The 14,880-nt window shown below is 39.1% G+C and overlaps 1 protein-coding gene across 7 annotated transcripts in view; it reads left to right on the forward strand.

Moving 5' to 3' along the window:
- Positions 1–14,880, forward strand: part of wnk3 (WNK lysine deficient protein kinase 3) — a 55,193-nt gene that overhangs the window by 4,320 nt on the left and 35,993 nt on the right. For all 7 annotated transcript variants that reach the window (XM_079848167.1, XM_079848169.1, XM_079848168.1 and 4 more), the window contains exon 2: positions 11,519–12,595. In XM_079848167.1, coding sequence (XP_079704293.1) covers positions 11,897–12,595 — 699 coding nt within the window. In that variant the 5' untranslated portion in view covers positions 11,519–11,896. The remainder of the gene's footprint in view (positions 1–11,518; positions 12,596–14,880) is intronic.

The raw sequence follows: 14,880 nt of genomic DNA on the forward strand, positions 1-14,880 counted from the left end.
AATGTGTGTATGCCGGTGAAGAGAGCAATGAAAAAACTGGCAGAGGCAGAGAGAGCTAGATTTTTGTGTAGCGCCCGTTGTGTTTGGAGTTTCAGAGCACTGTGGGAGCGGACAACATGGCGTGTGTGTGTGTGAGAGAGTGCTTTAACAACACAGTGCACTGATTAGCTGTATCTTTGTTGAGGAAGAGCTCGGGTATGGCATGATAAAGTGATTTCAGAGACATTTAAGAAGATTCTGTCCAATGTGAGCTGCAGTTGATGCACTTTAAAAGCCTGTCAGACTTTTTAAACACATCTAGAGAAAGAGTTTGCACATTTCAAAGAGGATTAAATCACAGGCACGGATATTCAAATTAGCGATACATCTGGGTGAGGCTGAATGCCGAATGTCATGATTAGTCCCACATGCTCTACTGACAGATGAGAATGTAGAATAACAGTTGATATACCAAACTAAACATCCTCAGAGTTGACTGGGCTTGTCATATTTCGATTTTCCCCAAAGCATTGTTTGCTAAATTACACAGGCAAGTTAAGGCTACTCTGAGGTTCTGCCTCCAAATGTGTTGTGCATGTGTATATGTAATGCTCAATAAAAGCTAAAATATGCAACACTGATCCGCCTCAGACCCTAGTGACAGAAGCAGTTCTGGTTGTGCTTTGGTTCTGTGTAAATTAAGTACAGAATCAGTGCAGCCTTAAAGGGGTGGTTGAATATGATTTCACTTTTCTAACTTTAGTTAGTGTATAATGTTGCTGTTTGAGCATAAACAGCATCTGCAAAGTTACAACGCTCAAAGTTCAAAGCAAAGGGAGATATTTTCTTGTAAAGAAATTGCTTTTTAAGGACTACAACAAACGGCTGGTAGGGACTACACAGCATTCCGACCAGATTAGTGACATCAACAACCGTAGAATTTACATAAACCCCGCCCCCGGGAACGCGATTTATAGATTATCAAGACAGAATATGCTAATCAATGACTAGAAGATAACTACACATAAGCTACATAAATTCACCAACTAACCAATCAGAAATGTTGTCTATGTTGTCACTTATTCTTGAGTCTCTCCATCTTTCTGACTTCAGTTTGAACATAAAAGGCTAAAAGTTTTTGAAATCTCCTGTGCATGTGTGTGTGAGGTAAAAGCACACAAGCTGTTGTAGCTCCAGCTCATTTGCATTTAAAGGAACAGACACAAAAACGGTGCGTGTTTGCTCGCCTTCAAAAAGTGACAACTTTAACATGCCAGTGTTTCCTTTAGGATTTTTTTTAGCAGTGGGGGCAGGTCTGTCCGAACAACCGCGCGATTCTCCGACATACACTTTAACAATCACTGCTGATAGACGGCTTTCGTACAGCCCGGGCTTTATGGTAACTTGTTTTATTAGGAGCACTTGTGTTTTTTTTCCTTTAACGACACAATATTACTGTGCCACATTGTGTGACAAAAGTTTACCTTATGAACATTAAATATTTTCAGTTTTAGAAAAACAATTACACTGGCTGTCATAAATAAATTGCATAAAAAAAAAAAAAACTAAATTCATACATTTCGTGCCTCACTAGCGATTCTTGCTTTAAGTGTGAATGTCCGCACACAAACATTGTTGGCCCTGCAGGGTTTTACCTGGGTCAAAAATGGTCTTCGGTGGCCAACACTTAAAAAAAAAAAAAAAAAAGGCTGTGATTTTACCTCTGGATTTCATAGCTTTGTAAGATAAAATCCTTCTTTTATAGATTATTTTGGTATATAATCATATCAATATAAAAAAGCAGGGAGAAAAAGTAGCATTAAAAAGTTTATTTTAACTAATAGTCTTATTTTCTACCATCTACAATTGAATAGGCTACCATTCAGTTGTAAATGCTGTAGTTTATTAAGGCTAAATCTTGCTAACCATATAGGCTGTACTAAAGGGGGTAAGCACACCTTACGTTCTTATTTGTTCTGTAAATGATTTTTTTTAAACCCTTTACAATATGGTTTGATTTAACATTAGTTTATTACTAACATGAACCATGAGCAATACATGTTACTGAATGTATTCATCTTTATTATTCTTAATAAAAATACAGCTGTTTATTGTTTGTTCATGTTAGTTCACAGTGCATTAACTAAATGTTAACAAATACAACTTTTGATTTCAATAATGTAGGCTATTAAATGTTGAAATGAACATTAGCAAAGATTAATACATTCTGTAGAAGTGCAGTTTATTAAAAGTTAATGTTAACTAATGTAGTTATAACTAGAGTTTAATAAATGGAACCTTATTGTAAAGTGTTACCGATCTGTTATACACCGATTCAGACGTCTCGTGAGTTCAGTGTTGGAAAGATCAGTCGTTTAACCATTCATTAAAACGTGGAACCTTGCTTCGCAAAGAGAGTGCTCGCGCGCACGCGACCAGAGGGCGCGCGCTCTCGCTCTCGCTCTCTCGTTCTTTTAAACATGCGCCCAGCTGTCACAAGCGCAGCAGTTTATCTACATTACACACCGGTCAAATGAGACTTTGGCGGGACGAAAAAACCGCTTTGGCGGCTGCCCAAAAAAAAATCTTCGATCGGGTCAGTCGCACAAGTGCGCCTAAATATCTTTTCATGATCGCACACAGACATATTTAGGCGCAAATGCGAGTGAAATGGTCGCACTGTAGAGCCCTAACGTTACCGTGGCGGCAAAAATGTTGCCGTGGCGGGCCGCCATTAACTAATCAACATAGAGGAAACACTGCATGCTATATAAAAATATCTGTGGGGTAGGCTATTTTGAGCTAAAACTTCACATACACAATCTGGGGACATCAAAGACGTATTTTACATCTTGTGCAAATGGCTTTATACCACCCCTTTACAGGTGCAGTAAGCGATTTCTGAAAAACACTTTTGAAAGTGGATCAGACCGATCACCACAACACACTTGCAGTAGAGGGCGTATACCGTAAAACTTCAAATAATAGCCGAGTCCCAAATAGATGCCTGTCTCTTTTACACGCCTGGTGTGGCTACAGGTTTGGATAAATAAAGGCCGGTCTCAAATAGAGGCCTGGTCTGTTTTTTAGTTTCGGATTGTATTTAATCTTCTAAAACCCGTCAGATCGTCTGTTTAAGCCAGTTCTATGGAGCAGATTGCGCATGCAAGAGAGCCCTGCGCATCTGGGCGGAAGCTGTTAGCGCAAGCAAGGCAGGCAGAGAGAGTAGCGCTGCGTCGCGTCCATGACAACTCGATGTATCACACACCGGATGAGAAGCGCAGCGTCGCGTCCATGACAACTCGAGGTATCGCACACCGGACGCGCATTTTGTCAGTTTATGGCCAGCAATATTGTTATGTTTAAGGATATTATGGAATTAAGATCATGTCTGTACTATGTTATGTTTGTACTGTACAATTAAATACAATTGTTTCTTAGTCTGCAGTCTGAACGCTTTACCTCAGATCGTCCGTTAAGTGAATGAATTGAGAATATCAACTGAAAATCCGATAACATCAGCAATTTTCATTCAACCAGCTGATTTCTGTAAATGAATGTAAAACTAAATGTATATTGCAGCACAGGGTGAAGTCTCAACACTAAATTAAAGGCCTGTCTCATATAGACGCCTGTCTCAAATACAAGCCGGTGCAGTTCGGAGATTTGGGAAAATAAAAGCCTGGGCTATTATTTGAAGTTTTACGGTATACACTCTGGATGTATATACTGGGCAGTTGTGGCCTAATGGTTAGAGAGTCGGACTTGTTACTTGAAGGTCGTGGATTCGAGTCTCAATACCGTCAGGAAATGTAGGTGGGGGAGTGAATGAACAGCGCTCTCTTCCACTTTCATTACCCACCCTAAGGTGTTCCCCAGGCACAGCAGCAAAAATACTCACTACTTTTTTGTTCTTCCTTGTTTTTCGTTCATCATCTTTATTTTGCTATGATAAAGACACATCCACACTTGCATTGTGTGTTCATGCATTTGGGGGTGGAGCAATGAAGGCAGGGTCGTGTTTGTTTGGATTGATTTCAAATTATAAACAGTGTTCTTCAATGATTCTCAGAAATCGCTTACTGCACCGTTAAAATGTTTCCATTATCAGAATCAGAATCAGAATCAGAAAGAGCTTTATTGCCAAGTGTGCTTGCACCCACAAGGAATTTTTCTTGGTACTGAAGCTTCCAGTGCACATATACAAATACAAATACAACAAGAACATAGTAATACAAATTCTAAGAATGAAAATATATAAAAAATAAATAAAAATAGTATAAAAGTAAAAAAAGTAGGGTCACAGTTGGGTTTAGTCTGAATAAACATTTACAGATTATGAACATATTTACAGTATTTTGAGTAGTATGAATAATATAAATATCACCTGAATTAGAGAATATTACACTAGACAGTGGGAGTCTAGCGCATGTTACAGATTATAAACATATTTACAGTATTTTGAGTAGTATGAATAATATAGATATAAATATCACCTGAGTTTATTGCACTAGACAGTGGGAGTATTGCACTTACAGGCATATGCTTTGGGGGGCATGTTAAGTGTTCAGAAGGGAAATGGCCTGTGGAAAGAAACTGTTCCTGTGCCTGGAAGTTCTTGTTATTATTATTATGGAGTATGCATTTTTTTATAGCTAGTGATGCACTGAAATTCTGGACACACTGGACACCGAAAACAAAAAATAAATTGTTTAGTGATTATACACTACCGTTCAAAAGTTTTGGATCAGTAAGATTTAAAAAAATAAAAAAATAAAAATAATATACATATGTATAGCCTCTAAGTGCCATCTGAAATTTTCTTCTTGAATGATCATTTTTATCAAGCTGGTATATTTAAGTTCAATAATTTCACTTAAATGGCAATGCAAATTACATATTAATTGTCATTTAAGTGAAATTACTTAACTTATACAAGCTTTATAAAAATGATCATTCTAGATGAAAATTTCAGATGGCACTTAGAGGCTTTTGCATCTGAACTCTTCATATATATATATGTATATTTTTTTTTAAATATATATATTTAGCAAGGATGAATTAAATTGTTATTACAAATGTTACAAAAGATTTCTATTTCAAGAACTTTCTGTTCATCAAAGAATACTGAAAAAAAAACATATCGCTGTTTCCACAAAATATTAAGCAGCACTACTGTTTTTAAGATTGATAATAATAAGAAATTATTCTTGAGCAGCAAATCAGTATATTAAGCCCCTTTCACACAGAGATTCCGGAAAATACACGGATAGTGTCCCGGTATTTGTCCCGGCCGGGATCGTTTGATTTTGGTTCATTCACACTGCCAGTGATTTTCCAGAATCTGTGAGTGCGTTTACACACATCCCGTAAAGATCCCGTAAAGACACGTGATGTCAGGATGTGATAACTCCTGTCAGATGTCAGTTCTGCTAATAACTCCTCTTTGTCATTTCTACACGAAGAAGAGTCCATACTCCCCAGTAGCGCCACTGGGTTTTCCGAGTGGCTCGTTCCCAGTGTTGTGTGTAACGCGTTACAGTAACGTAACTACTTTTTGGGTAAAAAGTAGTGTAACGTGTTACTACTAAAAATTTGGTAACGAAACGTAGTTCCTTTTTCAATTCGGCGCAACGTTACTTTTCCCATGGATATATTTGACAGCGACACTGCCTCAGCTGCGCGCTTGAGAGAAGAGAACTGTTGAGAACTGAAGAAAACGATTTTGAGAGAAAAAAATATAGGCCTATGTCTTCTATATCATTTTGTCCTATGCTATCAAGACGCGATTCGCACCGGTGTTAGAGAGCAGGAGCCCTTTATTGGCTGTTGCCGAAATTTAAAGTTCGGTGGATAGGGGGAGCGGAGCGGAGAGAAGTGGTGCGGGCGCGCTGCTCATCGCGGAGTGTCGCACTCTACCCCATGATGCAGAGCCGGCTGAGAATAAAAGTTGCCGCACACAGCAGCGCCAATGAGAAGGACTTTTTTTCTTTCGAAATTGATTTTTTATAATAAAGAGCACAAAATAATTACCTGTTATGTCTTGCATTGTATAACTTTATGTCCACATATTTAGGAACAGATATTGGGTTCTGCCCAAAGTCAAACAACATAAAAGTAACGTAATAGTAACGAGTAACGTAAAAAGTTACTTTCCAAATGGGGTAACTAAGTAAAGTAACGGATTACTTTTTTAAAAAAGTAACGAGTAACGAGCAAACACTACTTTTTAAAAGTAACTTCCCCAACACTGCTCGTTCCCCATATGCTGTAGCATAGGTTGTAGAAAGGCACGTGCGATGTGCATCATCACTACGACACACCCCTTACGGCATTGGTCCTGGCTTTTATTCACACAGGGTGTTCCAGGACTGATCCCGGCAATGTTACTATAGGTCCCCATCCCGGCATCGATCCAGGCATCAATCCCGGGACGTGTTTGTGTTCACACAGAAGGCACTCTAGCAATTTTACGGCAATTTCCCAGGATCAACGCGCTGTGTGAAAGGTGCTTTAGAATGATTTCTGAAGGATCGTTTGACACTGAAGACTGGAGTAATGATGCTGAAATTTACTACCATAACATCTATGCTCTACTTTTAAAATATTGAATATTATTTGTAAAACATCTTCATACCCTATAAAATGCTTGAGAATCCTTGCCAGTATAAAAAAAATTTCCCCCATAGTTTCAGTGACCAAAACTTTGGTGCATTTCCACTTGGTTGGTACTTTTTGAAATAACATTACGTCAATTGACTTTTCAGAAGTAGTCATTGTTAAATCCGCTCCTGTCTGCTGTTGTGTGTTCAGTACAATTTGAAAGTGGAACTTTGAAATAAATTTTGAAAATCGACTGTTCGAATGTATTTAACAGTATTTAACTCACTTAAACAGGACTGACAACCATATTCTGCTGTGGGAATACAGCCATAGATGCAATGAAGGAATATCTGATTGTGACATGATCCGAATCTTCTGTGTCAGAAACGAGTTTAGGAAGGGAGTGAGAGAGTGTGAGTGATGTGTTTGATGTACGTTTGTGACACGTTTGTGACGTTCTGTAATCACTCTGTCCGGTATGTGGTTTTTATGGGAACTCCTTTCCCTGAGGACACAGGCAAATAAGCTTGTGTTTAAAGCAGCACTTCCTCCTCTCATGGGTTGTTGTTGTTGATATCCTTTTACATCCAAACAGTCAGTTATTATATATTATAAAATATAGCCTATATATAAATATATATATATATATAGAGAGAGAGAGAACAAAATCTGAAAGACTTTTCAGTTATTTCCTGACATGTTATGATCATTGTAAGAATGCAGCCAGTTTATGGAGTTGCTGATGTTAACTAGTACAATTAGTCTAATGTGAACTGGCCTGCTTGCTTACACCTCGTGCTATCCCGTTGTATTTTTTAAGTTCGCGTTTGTGTGTGTGGGGGAGAGGGACAGACAGAGTTTTTACTTCAATTTGCATTTTACTTTAATCTTATCTGTTTTTTCAATAAACCAGAGTTGCCTGCTAAACCTGCATTTCAAGATATTTTCCTCATGAAATCTATAAGCACAAAAACAAAACGTAAAGAGAGCTTTCAGTGATTGTTCTTCCAAAAACAGAATTAAGCTACTTTAAAGGCAACAAGGCACGTCCGTATCCAATAATTGTGCAACTTCCTCTCTCCTGAGATGCCTTCATCTGATCAATTTTTGAAGGCAGCATAGATGTATCCTTCGCCTGTGATATCCCACAATCCTGTGCGTTCCATTCCGTGACAGTTGAACAAGAAATAAATATGGTGTCTGAAAGTTGCGGTTGGTGGTCAGTTTGTGGGTAAAAGTATGTTTTTGGACAACTTTTTCCACATTTGATGCCATTTCTAGCAAGAAATGATTGCAGTAATTAAGTAGGCCTATTCGCTTAGTTATCACCAAAGCTCTGTTGATTATTAAACCACTATGCTGCCTCAGAAGTCTGTCCGAAATGGGTTTTTTGAGGTACCTTTGTGCGCAAATGCTGCCTGCAAAGTCATTGCCTGAAAGGACAGCGAGTCGTCAAGTCAGCTGCTTAAGCTTTCAGTTGCAGCCGTAGTTTTGTAAAACATTGTGTAATTTGCTCTCACATGCCCAAAGCACAACAGAAATTCGTGCTATTTCACCTTTACTTCCATAACAACTGGAATAAATAGTTAACCTTTGTTTTCCCGGTTTTATTTTCCTAGAGAAAGCAAGGAGCATCTTTTTCCACCTCTGAATCAGTCATGTAATTATTAGCATGTTGCCTGTAGCAATCTAATCTGATGGATGTGGCCTGCCAGAAGACAGATGAGCATGACAAGAGGAGAGCTGAAGATAATGATGTCACCAGAGAGAAAAACAGGGAGATTGAGTTTGTGATAGGAGGCAGAAGTTGGTTTTATGGGTCACAAAGATTATTGAATCTTGTGAGAGGCAGTGTCAGGTGTTGCTCTGTATGAATGCACCCAGAGAACACTACTAGAGGAACAATGAAAATCCACTCACTGTAAACATGAGAAGCTGTAATGCTCCCCATGTGGACCAATACTGCTGACTACAATTAATATGGTTTTACTGCATATGGTCCCTTAGCGATGATCTGTGATGGTCACTCATGTTCATTCTGTATGTGCTCTGCCTCTGAATTATTTAACCCTAAAGGTCCTTTATGCCATCATTCATTATTAATCAATCACAATCCACTGTGTTCCTTTAGTTTTTTTAATGGCTAATATTTGTTGGCTCTTTTTAGGTTTGTTATGCTTCTGCACCAGGTAGCCTACCCCTCTCATGCTTCTGGACAGCTTAATTAATAACTGGATAATTAGTCATTCACTTTCCTCATTGTTTGAGGGCTCTTGTTTAGAATATAGCTGGACTACTAATCATTTTAATGGATTAGAAGTTATTCTAAGTGCCCTTGGCAGTTATGCACATTTGAATAGTTTTTAGTGACAGTTTGTGAACGGACACAATAACCACAGGTGTTGCTGTGAAATGCAGGCCCAGTGCTACAGACTATAAACAGTCCTAATCTCTTGTAATGATGCATGTCCCTGGTCTTAATTGTACCAAAAAATGTAATATTAAAATATTTTTATTTTATTTAGCCTAATGTAAGTTTATGTATGCATTTAGAACTAATAAGCTTGTTAAATTAAGCATTTCCACTGCAGTTTATAATCAAGGTTGTTGATAAAAGAAGTTTGCTTAAGAAGCTATTTTAAAAACATCCTTTGTATTGAAAAAAATATACAATATAGCATTACCATTCAAAAGTTTGAGGGCAGTAAGATTTGTTTTTGTTTGTTTTAAATAAAGCATTTAATTGATCAAAAGGAACAGTGAAGACATTTATAGTAGGGGTGGGCGATATAGCCTCAAAATTATATCACGATATTTCAAGAATATTTGCGATAATGATATTTATGACGATATAAAAAAAAAAATGTGACAATTTTTTTATTACATTTATCTCACCTAAATGTTTGCTCACTCATTGTGTTTTTACAATTGGGTAATTTTGTATTTCAGAGTTTACACAACACAAGGAAGCTTGATTTCAATCTTTGAATTAAATTGAAAAAAGTAGCAAAACATAGGCTATATACAAAATAATAAAGATACAAATAAAGAGAAACGTTTTTGGGTAGGTCTAACACTATTCAGAAATACTACAGAAACTGAATAAGGTAATCAAATGTAAAATAACACTAGTCCTGACTAAATTAAATTAAAGGCTATTAATTCTGATTCCTTACAATGAAAGCTATCTTTTGTTGTTTTGACGACAACATTAATGACAGACACATATGGCTGCTGTCACTTTTAGAGCTAGTGCCCGGATCCATTACTGTTATACTGTCTGTCACACTGTCACGCACGTTTTATGGTTATTTCAGACATAACCGACTGTTTACGAATATACTAACCATGACCGGAATTTTTACACAATTTTGCGTGTTTTTTCCCCCGTTAAAGCAATATAATCCGCGAAATAGAACTTTTGTTACTCGCGAGCTGTTTGTGAGGCGGCTTTACTGTATGCACGCAGAGTAAACATCTCTCAGAGAGCGCGCGAGAGTACTGAATAGTTTAAAATCGCAAATGTTTAAACTGATAAGACTTAAAAAGAAGTGAAAATGATAAACTTTAGTTACGATGCAAGTGACAAAAGACAATTCCGCCATGTCCTGACTGCTAAACACAAGAGTGTGGTATCGACGCTTGACTTGTGCAACCCATGATTTTGAAAGCGAGAGAGAGAGAAGACGCGGCACCGCTGAAAACTCACGCGGTTGGTAAAATCAATATTTGCGGGGGAATTTACCGCATTATAAGTGGTAGACCTGCGGGAATTATTAAAATACTATTGAAGTAGCTCCTTTTTAGGTACTAAATCGTCATTGGAGGCTGACTTGCTGCTCTCGCGCTCAGTCAGGTGTTGTTATTGTGCGTGCTAAGGAACGTAATGCGCCATACGTCATTGCATCGCTATATCAGTGATATCGCGATATGACACTTTTTTATCATGTAAAAATTTATACCGGTATTATCGTGGACGGTATGATATGGCACACCCCTAATTTATAGTGTTACAGAACAGTTTATACAAAAATATTAAGCAGTGTTTTCAAAATTGATAACAATAAGAAATGTTTCTTGAGCATATCAGCATATTAAAATGATTTCTGAGGAATCATGTGACACTGAAGAATGGCTGCTGATAATGCTATGTATGTAGCCCACTAGGAGGTGACGTTTATAACATAGCATTGTGTTAGCATCACTAACAAATAACTGGATAACGCAAACATTGAATGGAACATAACGTTAGCCGGTTTTACTGCAACAATGCCAGCTGCCTCAAACACAATGATAGCCCTGTTTCAGGCTGAAGAGCAGAAGTTTTACTGTTTGTATATGATGTTAATATTACTTGAAACTCACCTTGAATTCTTTAAAAAGATCAGGGTGCCTGTCTTTTAGGTGCTTCGCCAAATGTGAGGTGTTACCTCCCTTGATTTGAAATGCATGATGGCGTCGTTTGCATACTGGCTTAAGAAAACATCAATAATTATGCTGTGGTCATCAGCCTCGAATGCCATATTCCATATTCGACTCTTAGCACCTTTCTTGCCAACTCAACTCTCCACGTGTAGTTCTTCCGTGTGCTTGTAGCCGTTTTTCTTCTTAACCCTTTGAGGACAGATTGAAACACTTCTTGGCGTATGTGCTTCCCCCATCAGTTCCGGAAGAATTGCAGCCTCGCTACCTTCGGTACCATCAGTACTTGCGCTACTGTAGAAAAACAAGTACTGCCTGGATTTTAAAATGTTGCTACCGACTCGGTACCGAAGTATCGGTTCTTATGACATCCTTATTCACAACATCAAATATAGAGACTTTTAAATAAAATAAGATAAAAATCTCTAATGTCTGTGACATTGTGTGATGGTTGTTAAATGCTTATACTTAAGCCAAATACTCAATAATGATTCTCTGTGTTTTTCTTCCATAGGATACACCTGAAAATCCCCCCTCACTCAATGAAGGTCATTTACCTGTGAATCAGTCTCCTGAGCCAGCCAGAAGAAACTCTGTGTAGGAAATGGAGATAAGGAAAGTACACATCAAAAACTGAATTAACCTGCACGGATATACTAACAAAACAAGCACCCTCTGATACTCCTGTGAACTCAAGGGAACGTGGAAGATAAGAGCTGCAGAAAAGAGTGAGTGATTCTTGTCACTGACAGCTGGCAAGACTGGAAGGACGGCTGAGAAACTTCATAAGAGGGTGAGAGGGTGATCACTGAGTGAGAGAGACGGGGACTGACAGAGAGCCAGAGTGCAGGAGGGGGCGGCGGCGGAGGAGGAGTGGGAAAGGTCAATCGCCATGGCTACGGACCCAGGAGAGCCCACTGCCACGGAGGAATCCTCTGGAGAGAAACCTGATGGAGAGAGGGAGGAGGAGAATGACCAGGGGAACAGGGCTGCCCGTGAGAGAGAGAGGATGCACAGCACGCCGTCTGACTTCCCCTCCTCCCAGACCCAGGAAAAGAGAGCGTGGTGCGCAGGAGGAGGAGGAGGTGGAGTGGAGGACGGTAAAGAAATGGATGCACCGGTCAGACCTCTGACCTTCTTCATGCCCTCCTCCCCAGCAGCCCACGAACCGTGCAGGAAACGGGAGAACAAGCGTTTTTTCCGAAAGAGCGTGGAGATATGCGAAGAGGATGATGAGGTGGAAGGAATCCCCGATGCCCCTCACAGCGCCCCTCACCTCGAGTTTTGTGCCTCCGACTCTGTTTTCACCAGCGGAGCCCAACAGTTACCCGCCAGTGCCTCGGCTGCCTTGTGTGAGGATGGCACTCATGGCACACAGGATCCTGATAAGACCGGCCTTTCGGCTCCCACTCTAAAGGGGAAGGAAAGAGATAGAGAACAGGAAGAAGAGGCTGAGATGAAGGCTGTTGCCACTTCGCCCAGTGGCCGCTTTCTAAAATTTGACATCGAGCTTGGCAGAGGAGCGTTCAAAACTGTTTACAAAGGCCTGGACACAGAAACCTGGGTGGAAGTTGCCTGGTGTGAATTGCAGGTGAGTCTTGTTTACCCACAAATGAATTATGGTTACTGTATTAATTCAACTAATGCACTTGAGTAGCAAAGGTTTTGACATTTCATTGCAATATGGTGGGCTGATAGCAGCGTTTAGTATTGGTTACTTTATTTGGACAGGAATTTGAGTTGTATCATGTTTTTCAGTCTAAGTGCTTTAGCCCTACTGGTTTGAATTAGGATGCTGTTACTCAGGAGTTTTCCAAGCTTGTTGGTGAAATCTTAGCCTCTTGTGTTTCTCTCTTCAGGCTGTTACAGTTGAGTGCTGTGAGAACAGTAGGAAAAAAAAAAAAGAGTTTCAAAGTCAGAGCTCAATAGCTTTATAGATTACACAGAGACTATCCGTGGGAGAGAAGGGTCAGGCCTACTCACGGCGCAATGAACTGGACAAACAACAAGGCTCAAAGAAGCTCTCTTGTTGTGAAGTGGATTCTATTTGACTTTGCCTCTATGCTGAACCTATTGTTGCCCACTACGTGTTGTATTTTCCCAGAAAAGTCGTCATTGAATAATTGGTTTTGTGACAGGGACCCAACTGTTTTATGATGCAGTTGTCAACAGAGGGGCACGCATAAGTAGATGCCGGCTGCGGACCGCATTGCTCTTGTATCACAGCAGTATAACATACAATAGCTTAGCCAGCATGCCATTAGAAATATTTTCGTGCCACGTGTCCTTTATAATCCTCTCGTGAAGCAAAGTCTTTCAGCGCATGCAAAACCACCAGCTGAGAGGAAAGCCTGCTGCATTTCAGCACTAAGATGGCACTCGGTACAATAATTAGCCAATAAGGTCCATTTGAGGAGGTTAATATCAGCTATGTAAGAGGCTTAGTGAATCAGATTATTGATTAAAAGGTTGAAGTGGCATGTAAATCATGGGTCTGATCAAGGGAGATTATTTAGAGAATTACCACTTACATGGTACCACCTTATTCAAATTTCTCAGTGGACCAATGATTAATATTCATCCTCAACTTCTCAGTGTGCCAAAGGAAGTACATTTCTACATATTTATTTTCATGACATTTTATTTGAATTTATAATTATTCATTATTCATGCTTTTAGGGGGTCACTGGACCCCATTTTGAAAACCCCTGCATTGATCATTTTTAGCTGCTCAATTTGCCGTTCATAAACCAACCATGCAATTTATTATCCCCAAAAACATTAACTCTGGCAAGAAATTGCTGCATCATTGGATAGCTAGTGTTGTTATTGGCCTACATCATGTCTTTGTTTATCATGACATGGATAGATATACTGGATAGATGTCCCTTCTGAGGTGGCAATTTGTTGTCAGTAGCAAAACAAAAACGGAGAATAACAACACACGGATGTACTTTTATGATGATTCTACTAATGTGTACAAAACGTGTACTCAAAAAGCTAATAAGTGTGATTTAGTTTGAATTCAGCGGTAGATTTTTTTTTTAAATGGTAGAAAGATGAAGTGGTTGCTGTAAGCAAGCAGTTAGTTTTCCAGGATGTTATCAGCACTCAGTTTTAAACAAACAACAGAAAAACAAGCAGAGGGTACCATGGTGGAATACAGATCTATGATACTCTGACAGTAAAAGAGGAATAATGAAAATGGCAAAGCAGGGACTGAATGAGCAATCTGATGTTTGTTCTCAGTTCTCTCTTTATCATGTGTGGTTTGTTTGGTTGCTTTGTGTTGAAAGGTTGGTAGTCATGTGTTTGGCTTGGAGCTAATCCCACACACACTAGGGCCAATTCACTAAACAGTTGCACCATTTTAGTTTGTGATATATCATCATGTGTTTGCTTATCTGATATAGTGTTAAAACAATGTGGACACCATGTGCAAATAAACATAATGTGTTAAAACAGTCCATCCATCCTTCACCTTCCTCTTTATTCTTATGTCAGCCTGGTACTTGACATGACAAAAACATAAGACTGTGGCCTGTGCACAGATACAGTGATTGTAATATTATTCACTTTAATCTTTACAGTATGAATTGTGTTGTAATCTGTTTACTGAGATTGAGCAGATTAATCCATGTTTAGAAGGCATTCTGTCAAGCCTCCGTGACAGTCCACACTGCTGCTTAGAGAGTAATGTGATGCACAACTAAACTATCCAACTCTTAGACAGATTCCTGATACGAGCTGTTTGAATAATGTGGTTAATGCAGATTCGTGAAAATCTTGGACAAGGAACAGTGAAAAACCCAGAATGAGACAATGTGCTCAGTTAAGAAACTGTATGTGTGATGAGGGCTGGGCGATATATCGATA

This window comes from Squalius cephalus (genome assembly GCF_949319135.1).
Source record: "Squalius cephalus genome assembly, chromosome: 18".
Classification (NCBI taxonomy): domain Eukaryota; kingdom Metazoa; phylum Chordata; class Actinopteri; order Cypriniformes; family Leuciscidae; genus Squalius; species Squalius cephalus.